Source organism: Beta vulgaris, chromosome 2, assembly GCF_026745355.1.
Source record: "Beta vulgaris subsp. vulgaris cultivar EL10 chromosome 2, EL10.2, whole genome shotgun sequence".
NCBI lineage: Eukaryota > Viridiplantae > Streptophyta > Magnoliopsida > Caryophyllales > Amaranthaceae > Beta > Beta vulgaris.
The window spans coordinates 51,092,997-51,108,731 of record NC_079203.1 but is presented as its reverse complement, the minus strand read 5'-3'; the positions used below and the strand labels follow the sequence as shown (position 1 = coordinate 51,108,731).

The 15,735-nt window shown below is 33.5% G+C and overlaps 1 protein-coding gene across 1 annotated transcript; it reads left to right on the top strand.

The window, feature by feature from the left end:
* The first annotated feature begins 8,550 nt into the window (after positions 1–8,550).
* Positions 8,551–14,134, top strand: LOC104907136 (GDSL esterase/lipase 7). Its single transcript, XM_010696026.3, has 5 exons — positions 8,551–8,839; positions 9,517–9,632; positions 10,485–10,718; positions 12,897–13,152; positions 13,706–14,134. The coding sequence occupies exons 1-5, from the start codon at positions 8,608–8,610 to the stop codon at positions 13,969–13,971; spliced, it is 1,104 nt and encodes a 367-aa protein (XP_010694328.1). The 5' UTR covers positions 8,551–8,607; the 3' UTR covers positions 13,972–14,134.
* The last annotated feature ends 1,601 nt before the right edge of the window (positions 14,135–15,735 follow it).

Here is a 15,735-nt window from a genome sequence, read left to right as displayed (position 1 = left end):
TCACTATGATATATAGCAGAGGGTTGTGTTGGAACTATGATACAACAGAGGGTCACTATATATGATATAACAGAGGGTCAACATGATATGGAAATAGTAAATAATATTTTTTTTTCTTTACTAATTTCTTTAAATATCTGATAGATTGGTTATTATGATATAATACATGGTCACTATGATATTTTCTCATAGTTTTACAGGCTTAGTTGCTCAATGTCGTTTTCTTGATTCTCTTGGTAACTTACGGATGAGATTCATTCTCACATAAAAAAGTATTCTCAAATAGGGACCTATTTTCACCGGATCCCAACCCTATATATATAGGTTTGTTTTAATGAATCTCTCTTAAGGTGAGAACCACTAAAAATGAGCAAAAAATGACTTCCTAAAATGAGCAAAAAAATATAAAAATGATCAAAAGCATAAAATGAGTAAAAAACATCAAACTTTGAATAAGAAAAAATGTAAAATGAGCAAAAACGTTGTGAAATTAGCAAAATCTTCGTAAAATGAGCAAAAATAAAAGATTCTCACCGTAAAAGAATCCTCTATATATATATATATATATATATATATATATATATATATATATATATATATATATATATATAAGATCTTGTGAAAACCACTCTTAGGCAGAAAACTGAAAACAAAAGATCCACACCCTTGATTTTTTATCGCGCGGCCAACAATTTTTTGGTTAAAAATCAAACTCTTTTCTCTTTCCTCCCTTCTTTCACAGATTCACTTTCTCACTCTCTCTCCTCACCTGCTCGTCTCTCTCTCTCTCCCCACTCTTCTTCAACTAGATTTCACCATTGTTATCATCTCACGCTCAACTCTTTTTTCTCATTTCACCTTCCTCTATTAAAAAAATCTCTTTTTCTCTCTCCTAATCACAATAATGGCGATATTCTCATATTAGGAAGATGAAGAATCCAACCACAATGAAAAGAGAAGCAACCTCTGAATAAATTTTCAGCTACTTTCGTTCCTTCGAATCTGTTATTTTCGTTTGATTTTTTTGCTATGAGCAGACTACTTCGAACAAATTTTCAAGAAAATTTGAGGATTTAGGTTCTTGTAGCGCAAAATGTGATGTAATTGGAGATTATCTACCAACCGTCACTTATTTTGGTATAATTTTGATTTTATCTCTCTTCTATTTGGCTTAGATTAGTGTATTCTTTTGGATTGGAATTGTTGATTAGGAGAGAGAATTGCTGCACTTAATATATCAGGTGATAATGCAAACTCTGTGTGGGATGAAGTTGCAAGTACTCGAAGGAACGATTGTGATTAGTTACTGTGATTAGGAGAGAGAAACAAGATTTTTTGGTTATCTTGTCTTCATTGTTGTGATAACCAAATTGATGGTTTATGCAAGTACTCGAAGGAACAATGGTGAAGACAAGATAACCAAATTAATACAATTAGTTACTGTGGATCGAAATATTGAAAATAAAGCATATTATACATGTGTTGTTAGAGGCACAACTGCTCAAACTTGCTGTACAGGACTTGATTGCGTACAAGTTCAGGCAGGTGTTTTTCAATGTGTAATGGACTATTCTTATGGATTTTTATTGGATTGCTCAATTTTGGATTCATATTAGATGCTTTTTTTAGGCTATTAACATTCATTCTTCTTGATTTTTCTTTTATTCTTGTTAAATGTTATTTACTTTTCAATAGCTCGAATATTGAAAATAAAGCATACTCTTCTATACGTGATTGTTGTCGGTGATTTGATTTTTGACTTGTGAATTTTTGGTGGATTTTGGTGTAGATTTGTTGAGAACTTAAAAGTTACCCTATATCAAGTTTTTTATTAGTTTCCAAAGTATTGTTATTAGTTGCTGTTTTAAAGCTATTTGTTACCCCCCTCTCACTAACATATATGTGGCGAAATTCATACAAAGTATTGTTATTAGTTGTCAAAGTATTGTGATTAGTTGTTGTTTTAAAGCTATTTGTTACCCCCCTCTCACTAACATATATCTCAAGGTAAAAAGTTACCTTAAAAGTGGTAATAGTTACTCTTATAATAAATAAAGTTACCCTTGAAATATATAAAACTATCCTTAATATAATAAAGTTACTCCAAAACTGACAAAAGTTACCCTAAAAGTGTTAAAAGTTACCCTAAAGGGGTTAAAAGTTACTTTGTTTTCAGTTTTCAACTTAAGAGTGGTTTTCAGCGGATCCTTCCCCTATATATATATATATATATATATATATATATATATATATATATATATATATATATATATATATCCAAGACATTTTACTTCAAGACTTCTGTGCGAACCATGTTTTTAGGGGGGGGGGGGTTGGTTTCATTTGTAAATTTAGACATATAACTCGATCAAGAAAGAATATGTTGTAGGAAGACTTAAAAATGTTAAACTTGCTACATTACTTTTGGTTTATGCTAAAAACGGTAGAATGAGTGAAAGTAGCAAGTCGGACTTTGTTAATTGGGTTTGGGTATGAGTATGATGAATGTGGACATAATCTCTAAATGGTCGTCACTTGCAAAAACAAAAAGACTAACCCCGGAGGGTTTATGGGTGAACCCTTCGATACTTAAGTCAGTCTGCTGAGCAAAGGAAAGCATGCGAGTAAAGAGAATTGCCAATATATGTGTTTTTTAGTTAAATGAAGTTACCTTCATTAAGGATAAAATGAAATATATATATAAAGTAGAGAATAGGTATAGAAAGCCTTAGGCTGGTCTTTTATACATCTTTACTTCCACTTTCCTTTTCTTGTGGTAGGGCACTTGTCTATAACTATTTAGCTAAATCGCTAGGGGCTTGGACCGACATTTAGACCCCAAAACTTTTCAATTTTCTTGTAGTCACTCATCATCTTACTTCATAATTCTGAATCATTCACTCCAAAAAATGTCAGATTAGCAATTTCTATGCGAAAGCTTCGCTTTCAAGAAATTTCACAAATGTTTTCATTATGCTATATTTCAGTAAATACAACCCGATCAGTTGTCAACTATCCATTCGTCACAATAACTATATTTCCTACATATCATTAGGGGTGTAAATGATGCGAGTCGAGTTTGAGTTTGAGCTAGCTCCACTCAATTCCTTAGCATTTCGAGTCGGGATCGAGTTGAGTCGAGCTCACTCGATCGAGTTTTGATCGAGTCTAACTTTGACCGAGTCGAGTTTTTTTTTCGAGTAGATTTGAAGTAGCTTGTAAGTGGCTCATGTTAAAAGAAATCATAAGGTAGAAATATATTGAATTTAGGTATTTTGCTATTGGGTATCGAGTTCTCACGAGTTTCGAGTCGAGTATCGAGTTGTTCAACTCGAGTGGAGCTGGAATTCGATTTGAGCTCACTCGAGTCGAGCTTTGACCAAGTTATGATCGAATCGATGTCGAGTAGTTCATGATTTGTTACACCCCTACATATATCATTCACCAAATCATATAATACTAAGCTAATTTTTTCGCCTAGTTATCTATTAATTTTTGAACCATGATAAAACAACCACTCAAATACTTAATTCGTTCTTTTAGTTGAATGTTTTTTCATAACACTTGTCAGTGCATATAACTTTAATCGATAGTATTTTTAATTATCAATAAGAAAAAATTATAAAAAATTGTGTCGTAAATATATATTTTTTCAGGCCAATCTAACAAGATTGTACGTGATTATGTTTTCTAAAAAACTATCAAAAAACAAAAGTATATAAATAATGTCAAATTTTATTTTAAAAACGCAGAAAGATTGTTTAGGGGCTAAACTTTTACATATAATAACATGTAATCATCGAAGTCTAGTAGTCTACTAGATAATTTTCCAATATAAACTTGTTAGGGTGTATACGTTCTTTTTACCTGGACTAATCTGAGACTCATTTGGACTTGATTAGCTTTAAGATCAACATATGTTTACACTTCATCAAACATAACTAGTTTTTAGCGGTTTAGGCTATTTCTCGATAAATTATAATTTTCATTTATTAATGTTTTACTTTGAAATCATAACACTCAATATAACTTGATTTAATGATTAAAATTTTAATTAGTATCCTAATTTGAAGTCATGATGGGATTAAATCTCATACCATGTATTTTTTATTTTTCATAGTATGTGGAGTACATGACATGAAGCAAACGTTTTAAGTAATAGCGTCACGTGGCTCAGTTCCTTATTTAGGAAAAAAATTTAAGTTGTTGAATTTTTTAATGGCAAATTACACTAGGTTGCTAATTAAATGCTAACCAAGGGGAGAAAACAAAAAAAGTCAACCCAACTTGAAATCGGTACCTCGTTACATTAAATTCTTTAGAAGGATATCTTTTTTTAACTTAAGATAAAGATAGAAATTTGGCTCGTGCTGGATGCCTTCAACTTGTAATATAGTTTTTTTTTTTAATGCAAAAACACAGGGAATCAAAGTAATATAATATTGTTAGTAATTGCATTATATTATTCAACTCTAATTTATCTATATTTGTGTTGCATGATTAGACTCTAATTTATTGTCTTCATGTTTTTGGATAGCTTATACAGTAACAGTATTGTACTAAATACTACTAATATTAATTTGATTGCTTTCTCAAGAATCAATGGTGCATTGAGATACTTGTTTGGAAAACCTTTTTCAACTTTTTGATAAGGGTTTGATTCTTATCCTTTATAATATGGGATTTCCATATTCCTTTCCCCTCTCCACACCTGCGAATTGTAAAGAATCTTAGTCTTACCTTAAAAAATTTAATTGCTTTTTTTTTCAATTTCATAGTTTATAGTATATATAATCATAGTCATGATTTTGTTGTTAGTTGAGTTTTATTATGAGTATTAATTTTCGGTGGTATCATTGAAGTGATTTATATAATCAATTGTTTAGTACTAAACTTAATACTTACATGCATGTAGAGAACTATGTGTATTTACGAGAATCTTTATAGTAGACCTGTGTGTACCATGTTCATGGTACACCCAGGGACATTTTCGTAATTTATTGCAGCTTAAGGTGTACACCCAACCCAAACTTTTCAGTCCATGTCATAATGTTTCAAATGGATATATAATTTGTCTGATTTCACTCTCCTCTTTTTCTTTACGTTTCTCTCTCCTCTATCACTATGTTTCTTTCTTCTTCATTTTTCCTCTCTGATAATTTTTAACCGCCATTTTTGCTTGGTTCCAACTTCTTGCAAGCTCCTTTTGATGCTCATTTTCAAGCTCTTTGTTCATTTTAATTTAATTTCTTTAGTTGTTATATCTGAGCAAAGAATAATATTTTTGTGCACATATGAGCAAAATAAAATATGATCATTTTAAGATAATGAACATATTTTTCCTCTCTGATAATTTTTAACCGCCATTTTTGCTTGGTTCCAGCTTCTTGCAAGCTCCTTTTGATGCTCATTTTCAAGCTCTTTGTTCATTTTAATTTAATTTCTTTAGTTGTTATATCTGAGCAAAGAATAATATTTTTGTGCACATATGAGCAAAATAAAATATGCTCATTTTAAGATAATGAGCAAACATTTTAAAAATATAATGATCAAATCATCAAATAACAATGCACATTTTGACAAATAAACATATAAACTTGTTCATTTTGTGCTAATGAACAGTAATTTTGGAGAATCAATTTTGTAACAAGTAACTGACACATATTTATTCAAAGCAACAATTGAGCAAAACTCTTATTGCTCATTTACATTATTTTGAATCATTGTAATATTCATTTATCAAGTTTCAAAAAACAGAATAAGAACTAGCTCATTTTGTGCTAATAAACAGTAATTTTGGATAATGAATTTTGCAACTAGTAACTGACATCTATTGTCATTCAACTCAACATTTGAGCAAAATTTTTCATGTTCATTTACAGTATTTTGAATCACTGTAAAATTAATTTATCAAATTCCTAAACATAACAAGTAAATTCCAAAAAGAATAAATTTTTTTTTACCTGAATTAGTTTCTGATTGCATGCCAATAGTAAGTATTTCACTGAATGAAGAAATTTGCAATTCTGTTGTTGATTCGCATGTTTGAATTGATTCCGCCATTAATGATTCGCACAAATGAGTTGAATCCGCCATTGTTGATTTGCAAAAATGAGCGAAATTAGCTTCTGAATCATCGTTAATACAAGTTATTGCTTTTAATAAAAAAAATTTGCAACTCTGATTCAGATGTTTGAGTTGAATCTGCCATGAATGATCTGCAAGGTTGTGTTGGTTCCTCCATTTTTTTTTTCTAAGCTTTGGAAGGAAGAGGGAGAAAGAACAATTAATACCCCAAAATTACCAGCTTGCCCCTTAACTTGCAATTAACTACGAAAATGCCCATGGGTGTACCATGAGCATGGTACACCCGGGTGTACCATGAGTGGACTCGTGTATTTACTTATTATGAGTTTGAAGTGGTGGAGTAGTGGTATTGCTTCTTATCTCATATTTTTGAGGTGTAGGGATCAAAACTCATGTAACTCATTTGATTCCCTTATCTCTCTCAAATGAGCTCCTTTTATCTTACCTTAAAAAAAATGTGTATTTACTTTTTTTTTTTTTGTTTGAAACAAGAGAGAAAAACTAGGCTTGTCCCTAATATAGGATCAAAACCTAAAATATCTATCCTTTCGAATGATGGAAAGGAAGGAAAAGTCAAAAAGTTCAAACCAACAATGGGGAGAACCACATGAGTGACCTTTGTGAGCCAGGAAGTCCGCCGCTTGATTTGCCTCCCTGAAATAGTGAGAAAACGTGACATTCTCACAACAAACCTAATCAGACCGGGCATGCATCCTCCACCATAGCATTAATCTCCCAAGAGATTTTCCATGTCCTTCAGAGAGAATAAAAAACAAACCAAATTATCCCCTTCTACGGTAAGGTTCTTAATACCTGCAGCTAAAGTATAACGAACTCCTTCCTTCATGCCCCAGGCTTTTGCCGGAAGAATAGAGTTGTTATGATTAATAGACATGACACCCATAATAACAATTCCCCCCAAATCATTTCTAATAATGAATCCGCAAGAAGCACTACCTTCTCGTAATTTAGAGCCATCAAAATTTAATTAGGGGAACGTGATGAGGAATTGTATTGGAAACAACCGTGAAAGAGTAGGGGAAAGGGAGGGTGGCCCCAACGAGCCGATGGGAGGCTTAACCCCAAACATCATTAGGAGCATAAAAAACAACAGACATAGGGACCATTTGGTGACAAATTACCATAAACAATCTGAGTCTCCTCACTATAGGACAATTCACGACAATTATTTTTTTTAATATTGAGCGCCAACTTAAAACATAAGAAACCCTCTCCTCTAAATGTATGTGACATTGTTACGAACAAACCAAACATGCCACTAGAGGATAGCCAATTTACAAATCAAGTGGGGGGGAATAAAGATTATCATGCAAGAAATTAAAGATATTATCCATACCCATTTGCCTATCCAAACAAGGATTGTCAGGCCAGGTCTCCGACTGGGAAAGTTGAAAGGCAACATCTTGAAAGAAAGGACACTAAAACAATAAATGAAAAGCATCCTCAGAGTGAAAATTACAGAACAAACAATCCTTAGGCATGAAAACATGCGATTTTTCAAGTTGACATTTGGTGGAAAGACCATCCACACACACTTTCCAAAGGAAGAACTTTATTTTAGGAGGAACATCTAAAGACCAGATCCACTTGAAACCTACTTTTGGAGGCACAACTTTGTCCAGCTCTTGAATAAATTTAACACCGGATTTAATCGAATATTTACCATCAGGATTCAAACCCTAGAAAAAGATGATCTTGACGTGCTGACGCGAATGGAGAAAAACACCGATAACATCTTTAACAATACAATATGGGAGACATTCCTCCAGCTGCTGCCTATTCCAAATTCCATAATTCAGAATAAAATCTGCAACACAAAAATTGGCAAAGCCCAGAGGGCCTAAAACAAGGGAGGAAAGGGGAACATGATAGACCCAGTTATCATTTCAGAAGGAAATTTTTGATCCATTTTGTTGTATTTACCTATTATGTGATATTATACACTGTATACTTGCGATATTAGTTAATTTTTGTCATACAATGCAAACTCAAAAATTAATTTCTCAATATTATTTAGAATTTTAACCTTTTTATACTTGAAATACTATATTATATATCTAGATCTATAAACAGTTTTCCAACAACAATCACTTAATAAAAAATTCTACTAGCTAGCTAGTCTGCCAGCCAAGAATACAACAAACAAAAAGTCAAACCAACATGAAATTAATACCACGTTACATGATCAGAATTTTTTATATAATGATATTCATTGAATTTATTAGTTTTTCAAAAGAATCTCGTGCTTGAGGCCTTGAACATATCATATAATATTATTAGTAATGCATGCTAGTACATTATAGATATTTAATTCATATACATTAATAATAATACACCTGCTTATTAATATAATAATAATCTATGTACATTATTATTGCATGATTAGACTAATTTATCACCTTTAACTTGACCTCCCATTGTGCTATATATATGAGTTTACAAGCTCAAGCTGATATACTCATCAAGTAGACATCAACTCCTCACTAAAAATCAAATATAATGCTGCCATTATTTCTTTCCTTGTTAATTTTCTCCCCATTTTTTTCTAAAGAATGTAGCTCGCAACATGTTGCACCTGCCTTATATGTGTTTGGTGATTCATTAACTGATAATGGTAATAATAACCACCTTAATGCTGCTAAGGCCGATTTTCGACCTTATGGTATTAACTTCCCCGGCGGAATCAGCACTGGAAGGTTCACCAATGGCAGAACTTTACCAGATCTTATAGGTATAGCACTCCTATAATTTTAATATTTTCTCTTATAGTCACTAGTTTTTAGGTTCGGGCTACGTCCAGATAATTATATCTTACATTTATTTTGAAACTTTAAAATGATAACCTCAAATACCACTTGATTTAGTGGTTAAGACTTTAGAGTATATATATTTCTGATCACATAGGCGAATTTCATACAATGCGTTTCCTTTTTTTTATTGTGCATGGTCGGATTACATGGAGTTAAACACTCTAATGGAAGTACCGTGTGAGACCGTTTCTTGTTTAGGAACACCTTTTAATATATTAGTATCGATATATAACCACAGACCACTATTCATCTACTAATTTTATCCCATATTCTATAACTAAATAATATAGTCAAATATGGTCTTATTTGATTCATCTTAATGCATACTTTAACAATATCGCCAACTTTTCTCTTATTGCTTTATATATAATTAAATTAAAGATTTTAATTAAGGAACAAGTAGTGCATCGAATAGCATTCAGACAACAAATACTGCATGTATTTAGCACCTTTTTCCTTTGAGAAAATTATGGAATCGATGTGTACTAAATGATTAAAAAATATTTGTGGAAATTAATTTACGATTCAGCTATTTTTTTCATTTTTGTGCAAAGGAGGGCTAACCGTATTAAAAACATATAAATTGTGCTACATGTAGCTGGCTATCTCGGATTGCCATACCCTCCAGCTTATCGTGGAGATGTCAGGTCCCGGACAGGATACAACTACGCATCCGCAGCCTGTGGTATACTACCAGAAACTGGGAGCCATCTGGTAATATTCTTGAATAGTTTTTTTTTTCTTTCAATTTTTTTTCTAGTAACGAGAAACCTTGACGAGTTAGGAGAATAAAAGAGATCCTAATTTACCAAAGAGAGAATTGATCCCAAAACCTCTTAAGGAGAGATGCTCTAACTATTGAGCTGTCTTTCTCTCTCTTATCCTTTCAAAATTACAATAGCTACAAGAAGCAAACGTTTGTGGTAATATTTTAAAGGAATAGTTGCTTCTAATAATACAACCTTTTGACCATTAGCAAATAATAATACAACATTTTGATTATTTTGGAATAATGCAACTTTTATACCAAATTTTCTTTGAGTAGGATACTGTGAAATTTTACTTAAAAAATTGGTAATTTCTTTTCTTTTTATATGTTATAAGCAAGCTTTATATGCCAACTTTTCACCAATTGTTCACCATCAAGTGTTCAAGTTTACCTTTTTTATAGATTTGATCTGACTTTATCCTACTCAAAGAGAATGCGGTATAAAGGTTGCATTATTTAGAAATAATCTAAAGGTTGCATTATTATTGTAAATTACCAAAAGGTCACATTATTAGAAGCAACATTGAAGGATGGTAGGAGGAGAGAAAATATTAGGGGAAGGAAAAGGGAAAACCCTAACGGTATTAGGGTTCCGTGAATATACAGTAATAGTATTTTAAGCACAAAATCAAAATTCAGAGGTATATATGAGGAATTCCCCAAATGTGAAGAGCAATTTAAAAATTACGTCAAAACTTAAGGGGTAACTCAGAAAATCATCAATCTATATCATATATTATTTCCTATGAAAATCGTCTCCATTAACTAAAAGTGGCAATTAAATTTATTTTTTGCAGGGCTGCTTGGATTTTGATGCACAGCTTAGCCTCTTCGAGAAAACAATTGATGAAGAGTTAGGCCCATGGTTCGTAACTCCAGCAAAACTAGCTCGATACTTGGCCAACTCCATATTCTTCGTATGGTCCGGCAACAACGATTATCTCCTAAATTATTTTCTTGATCCAAGCCCAGTTATCAATCCTCAAGATTTTGCACAACTTCTTATTGATAGATTATCAGATAAGTTAAAGGTAAATCTCAAGTTATTGTTTTACCCACCAAGTCGTACTTAGTACTTAGTTTTAAATGGAAAAAATCGCATCTTATGACTTTAAGGTTGTGGGATCAATCTCATTTGGAGGGCGTGGATTCTCTTTTCCCTTCTTATTCTAAAAAGGTCTCTCCCATAGGGTTGAGTCGGAATATATGTGATAGATTCCGATCCAAATAGTCGCCTAAAGAATTCTTAATACCCCGTCTTGTTTTTATTAGTTTACCTACGTTTTTGCACGTAAAGTTTTCTGTTTTGAGGAGAATTAGGTATATGAGTTATAGAAGTGAAGTGAAAAATTTGCTTAATATATATTATATGAAAGTTAATATTGTTGAGTTCACTCATTGTACACCCGGGTGTACCATGAGCATGGTACACCCAGGTATTTTTGTAATAAACTACAACTTCAGGGGCATGTTCGTAATTTCGCCTACTATCTCTCCTCTTCCTCTTCCCCACGTTTTCCTCTTCCGTGTGCTTTCACTGCCATTTTCCTCGGCGATGCTGCCGCTGCTCATTTCTACTCCTCTCTCTCTCACCGCCGGCAAAAAGTAAAGAAAAACAAAACCCATAAAAATGGAGATGTCAGCCATGGAAGAAAACTCGAGGAAGCAGCCACAATTCCGACGATGCCATTGTTGCTCGTTTGTTCTATTCTTGTTATTTTGTTCATTGTTGTTCATTTGTTTAATTGTTCAGTTGTTGTTGTTGTTGTTTCAATTCTTCTCTCTCCTCCTTCCAAATCTTCCAAGCACAACAATGGAGATCTAAAATTCGCGAAAAAAAAAAGAAATTTCCACATCTGAAATTGAGGAAGATGATGATGAGCAAATGACAGAGTTTGGGTAAAAGTGTGCTCATTTTCTTAAATGAGTATAAATGCTTGTTCATTTTGCTCATTTGCTCATTTTACTCATTTGCCCATTTTACTCATTTGCCCATTTTACTCATTTGCTCATTTTGCTCTTTGCTGATTTTGCTCATTTGCTGAAAATAACCTTGGGTGTACCATGAGCATGGTACACCCAGGTCTATTATAAAGATTCTCAATATTGTTGGTCAAGAGAAATAAACTGAGAAAAACTTTATTGCAAAGATAATGATATAATTTTGGTAGGACTATTGAAAAACAGAAAATAAAAACAAGTAGGTAAACTAATAAATAATAATTTAAAAATAAAAATTGGTAAACTAATAAAAATCGAAGGAAATATATTGTATAGTGTTAAAACTAAATGACATAGGGATGGCAATCAGGTCGGGTTAGGTTAATTTTAGGTTGACCTGATTTATATTTCAAGCCATTGACCCCTAATCTAGAGGTGATCATGGGCCGGGCCGGGCCGCGGCCAAAAAAATTTGCCCATTGGCCGGGCCGGGCCTAAATTCGGGCCGAATTTTTGTGTCCAAAGCCCGCTAATTCGGGCCGGGCTTAGCGGGCTTTTGCGGGCCAAAAAATAGACTAAAAAGTCGTTTTTAGCTTGCCCAAAGCCCGCCCAAAAACAAAAAACAAAATGACCGGGCCGGGCCAGCGGGCCGGGCCATGTTTGATCACCTCTACCCTAATCCAAACCCAACCTGATTCTAATTTCAGGTCGAAAATCATAACCCGAACCCAACCTTATCGATTTCGGATTGACCCCAAACCAACCCAAAATGACCTGAAATGAAATTGAACTACACACGCTAAGTTATGAAAGTGTGAATTATTGACCGGAAATGAAATTTAGGTAATCCTAGAATTGGGTTTGGCCCAATACAAATAAGAATAACAAAAGATAAGTTGTATAAGTTTTACTAGTCTGGGTTAATTTTAGGTTAACCCGATCTGAAAATAATCCGACTTCTAAATCAGGTTATTCGGGTTATTTTCAGGTTCAAAAAGTCAACTCAAACCTAGCCCACTATATTTCCAGATCGGATTGGATCGACTCATTTTTTATTTTAGGTCGAAAATCTCAATCCAAATTTGAAATTTTCATATTAGTTTAAGATTAAATTATCGAGTTGGGTCAACTTTTCCTAATCTTACGTGGACCCATCTCAATTTTACTTGATCTCATGTCGTCATTGAAAAAATTATTCGTCTATATATCAGCATTGACAAAATTATTGAATATTAATTTGACATTGCTGTGCTCTATACATTTCTCAGAGGCTACATGAATTGGGAGCCAGAAAATTACTAGTGTTGGACATGGGTCCACTTGGATGTATTCCAGTTTACCGTAAGAATGGTGGGCATAATGAGACATGGTGTAACGATGATTTTAATTCCTACGGAAAAATGTTCAACGATTTACTTGGTCCCCTGATACAAAATATGAGTACCACGTACAAAGACACATACTTCACTCGTGGCAAGGTTTATGATATAAGCAATGATGCATTCAGAAATCCTGCTAAGTATGGTAAGTCAATTTTAGCCGCCTTTAATCTACCTCCTCTGCTCGTTACCAAATCGTTTTGGATTATTTATTTTATTTTTATATTTGGTAAATTACTGGCCCAAGCAGGCTCGGTCCTCACAAGTTAGGAGGTAAGAAGGGGATCCCAACATATAAGAAAATTTCCAGAGACTAGAAACTGAGAATTTATACCCAGAAGCATAAATTCACACAAACACTTCAAATATGGGGTTGATGAGAATCGAACTCCCGACCATGAGGTTGGGAGGTGAGAGCTCCAACCATTGGGCTTCGGCCACATGCATGATTCTCCAATTGTTTAGTGTTATCATTTGCACCATAGACCTGTATGTATAAGGATATGAGTTAGCTCAAGTGGGTGGGGCACTCCCCTTGGCCCCTGAGATCAGGGGTTCAATCCTTACCCCCAGCATTATGCTAAGCTATTTACTTAGCATGCTATGGATGCCTTACCAGCCAATGTATTGGTGTATGTATAATGAAAGCTCTCGTTTATTTTGAAATTATTTAACATGCATTGTTTATATACATGCAGGTCTGACCAACGTTCACAGTTCATGTTGCACAACTTTAACTGGTGGTGTTGCAAATAATATTCCATGCTTCCCACTCCTACCATCGCAATATCCATGTGACCATCCAGATGAATACTTATTCTTTGATGGTGCTCATCCAACGGAAGCTAGCTTCCAAATCTTGGCTAATCCATGCTTTAATGGCGCTGATGTTTGTGTTCCTTACAATATCAAACAACTTGTTCAACTGCCAACTAATTCAGCCGTTTTGCGTAGTGCAGCATAATTAATCAGCTTGGATCATACATGCAACTATTAAGGGATAAATAAAAGGACTTGTATTTGTAATTAAAAATTCCTATGTTGTTGCTAGTTTGCTACTAAAGTTTTCTTATGCTATCCTTTCCTTTATCTTGCATTTTAATAAATCCTTATTGTGGCATTATAAATGGTGTTCGGTTGAATAATGTATGTAGAGTTTTGTCCTTATATTAATGTGGCAATTCTATTTTTGGCTCGCGTTTAAATTAGAGACAAAATCTTCTACTCATTTTTCCATACTATTATTTGTGTTACTCAATAATTAAATTATGCTAAATTTCAACTTTATCATTATACCTTTTCATTTTTTTTCGTATCATTTAAATTTTCTAGTCTTTTACATCGCTAAGGCCTTGTTACTAGAGTAATAGTGTGCAACTGTACAAGCACACACAATCATGAAACTCTTCTTCTATAGTATCCAAAAAAAAAAATGAGAATATTAATCAATTTTTATGTGCCTAATATAATGTTGAACCATTATGTGCTTGTTCTTCTAGCATAGACTATGATTCAAATTAAACAAAATAATTTTTGACTTGTATGGTCGACCTAGATCAAATTGCATTCAAAACTAGATAACTTGATTGATACCGAACTGAAATTGACGTAAGTACCCAAAATTCAAATTCAACATGCTAATATTGTGCAATTGGATGAACTTTCCAACTCGATGAAAACAAATTCTAATTTTATAGCACAAATTCGGAGTTCGAAAGCAGTAGTTTAATGTTGATGATGAGCTTAGATTGCGTTTTGCATACCGTTTGAGTCTTGAGAAACGAATTGTTGTGTTTCGTACTTGAGTATCCTGTAAAATTGCAGAGAAAATGGAAGAAATATAGAACAGAGAGAAATGTGTTTCTTTGTATTTATTTTTATTTTCAAATGGTGTGAGATGGGTTAGTCTAAGACAGTTCCAGGGTAATCATACCATAATTTGTGGTGTAATTATTACATCTAAGAATATATGTTAATTTATAGTTTTTAAATATCAAATATTATTAGCTTCATAATACTACTAATTGAAAACAGTAATGGACAATTTCATTGGATAACTTATAATTACAAGTTACAACAACTGTTGCATGAATATAGAACGGGATCCGAGGTAATACAAAATAAGGAAAGTTTGTCATAAAGTATCTCACAATAATATGTTTTTTTTTTGACAAACTATCTTATAAATAGGTCACTTTTACGTGTATAAATTTGACGCCATAAACATTTATATTTTTAAAACGATTTTTTCACCAAATACTACTGACAAATTTTTTTATTCACCAAATACCCCAATTTTTTTCAAAATTCACCATATACCTCCAACTTTCGAGAAATTACAACGGAATGCCTTAATGACTAAGGCAATTAGCGGTTAGTCATTAAATTTTTTTTTTGTTTTAGACCCTAATTAAATCCTAGCCCTAACCCTAACCCTGACTCTAACTCCCTAACAACCACCACCACCTCCCCAGCCTACAGCCCCATTACCACCCCCAGCCCGCGGCCGTCGTCCCACCACCCGCAGTCGAGCTCCCCTCACTCCACCCTCCCACCACCCCTGTAGCCGCAGCTCCCCCCTCTCGTAGCTCCCCCACCTCTTCAAATTCCCCCACCCTCTCCCACCCCCTGTCGAATCCCCATCCACATCGAATTCACGTTGGGATGCAGATTTCGCGAAATGGGCTACAAAACACCAGCCAAAATCGACCAAAAGCAGGGTACCCCA

What these genes read in the sequence shown, in the direction of transcription:
- LOC104907136 (XM_010696026.3), top strand. Translation starts at nt 8,608, where the DNA reads ATGCTGCCATTATTTCTTTCCTTGTTAATTTTCTCCCCATTTTTTTCT. An exon ending in AACTTTACCAGATCTTATAG is followed by an intron (nt 8,840 to 9,516) that starts GTATAGCACTCC and finishes TGCTACATGTAG; the next exon opens with CTGGCTATCTCGGATTGCCA. An exon ending in CAGAAACTGGGAGCCATCTG is followed by an intron (nt 9,633 to 10,484) that starts GTAATATTCTTG and finishes TATTTTTTGCAG; the next exon opens with GGCTGCTTGGATTTTGATGC.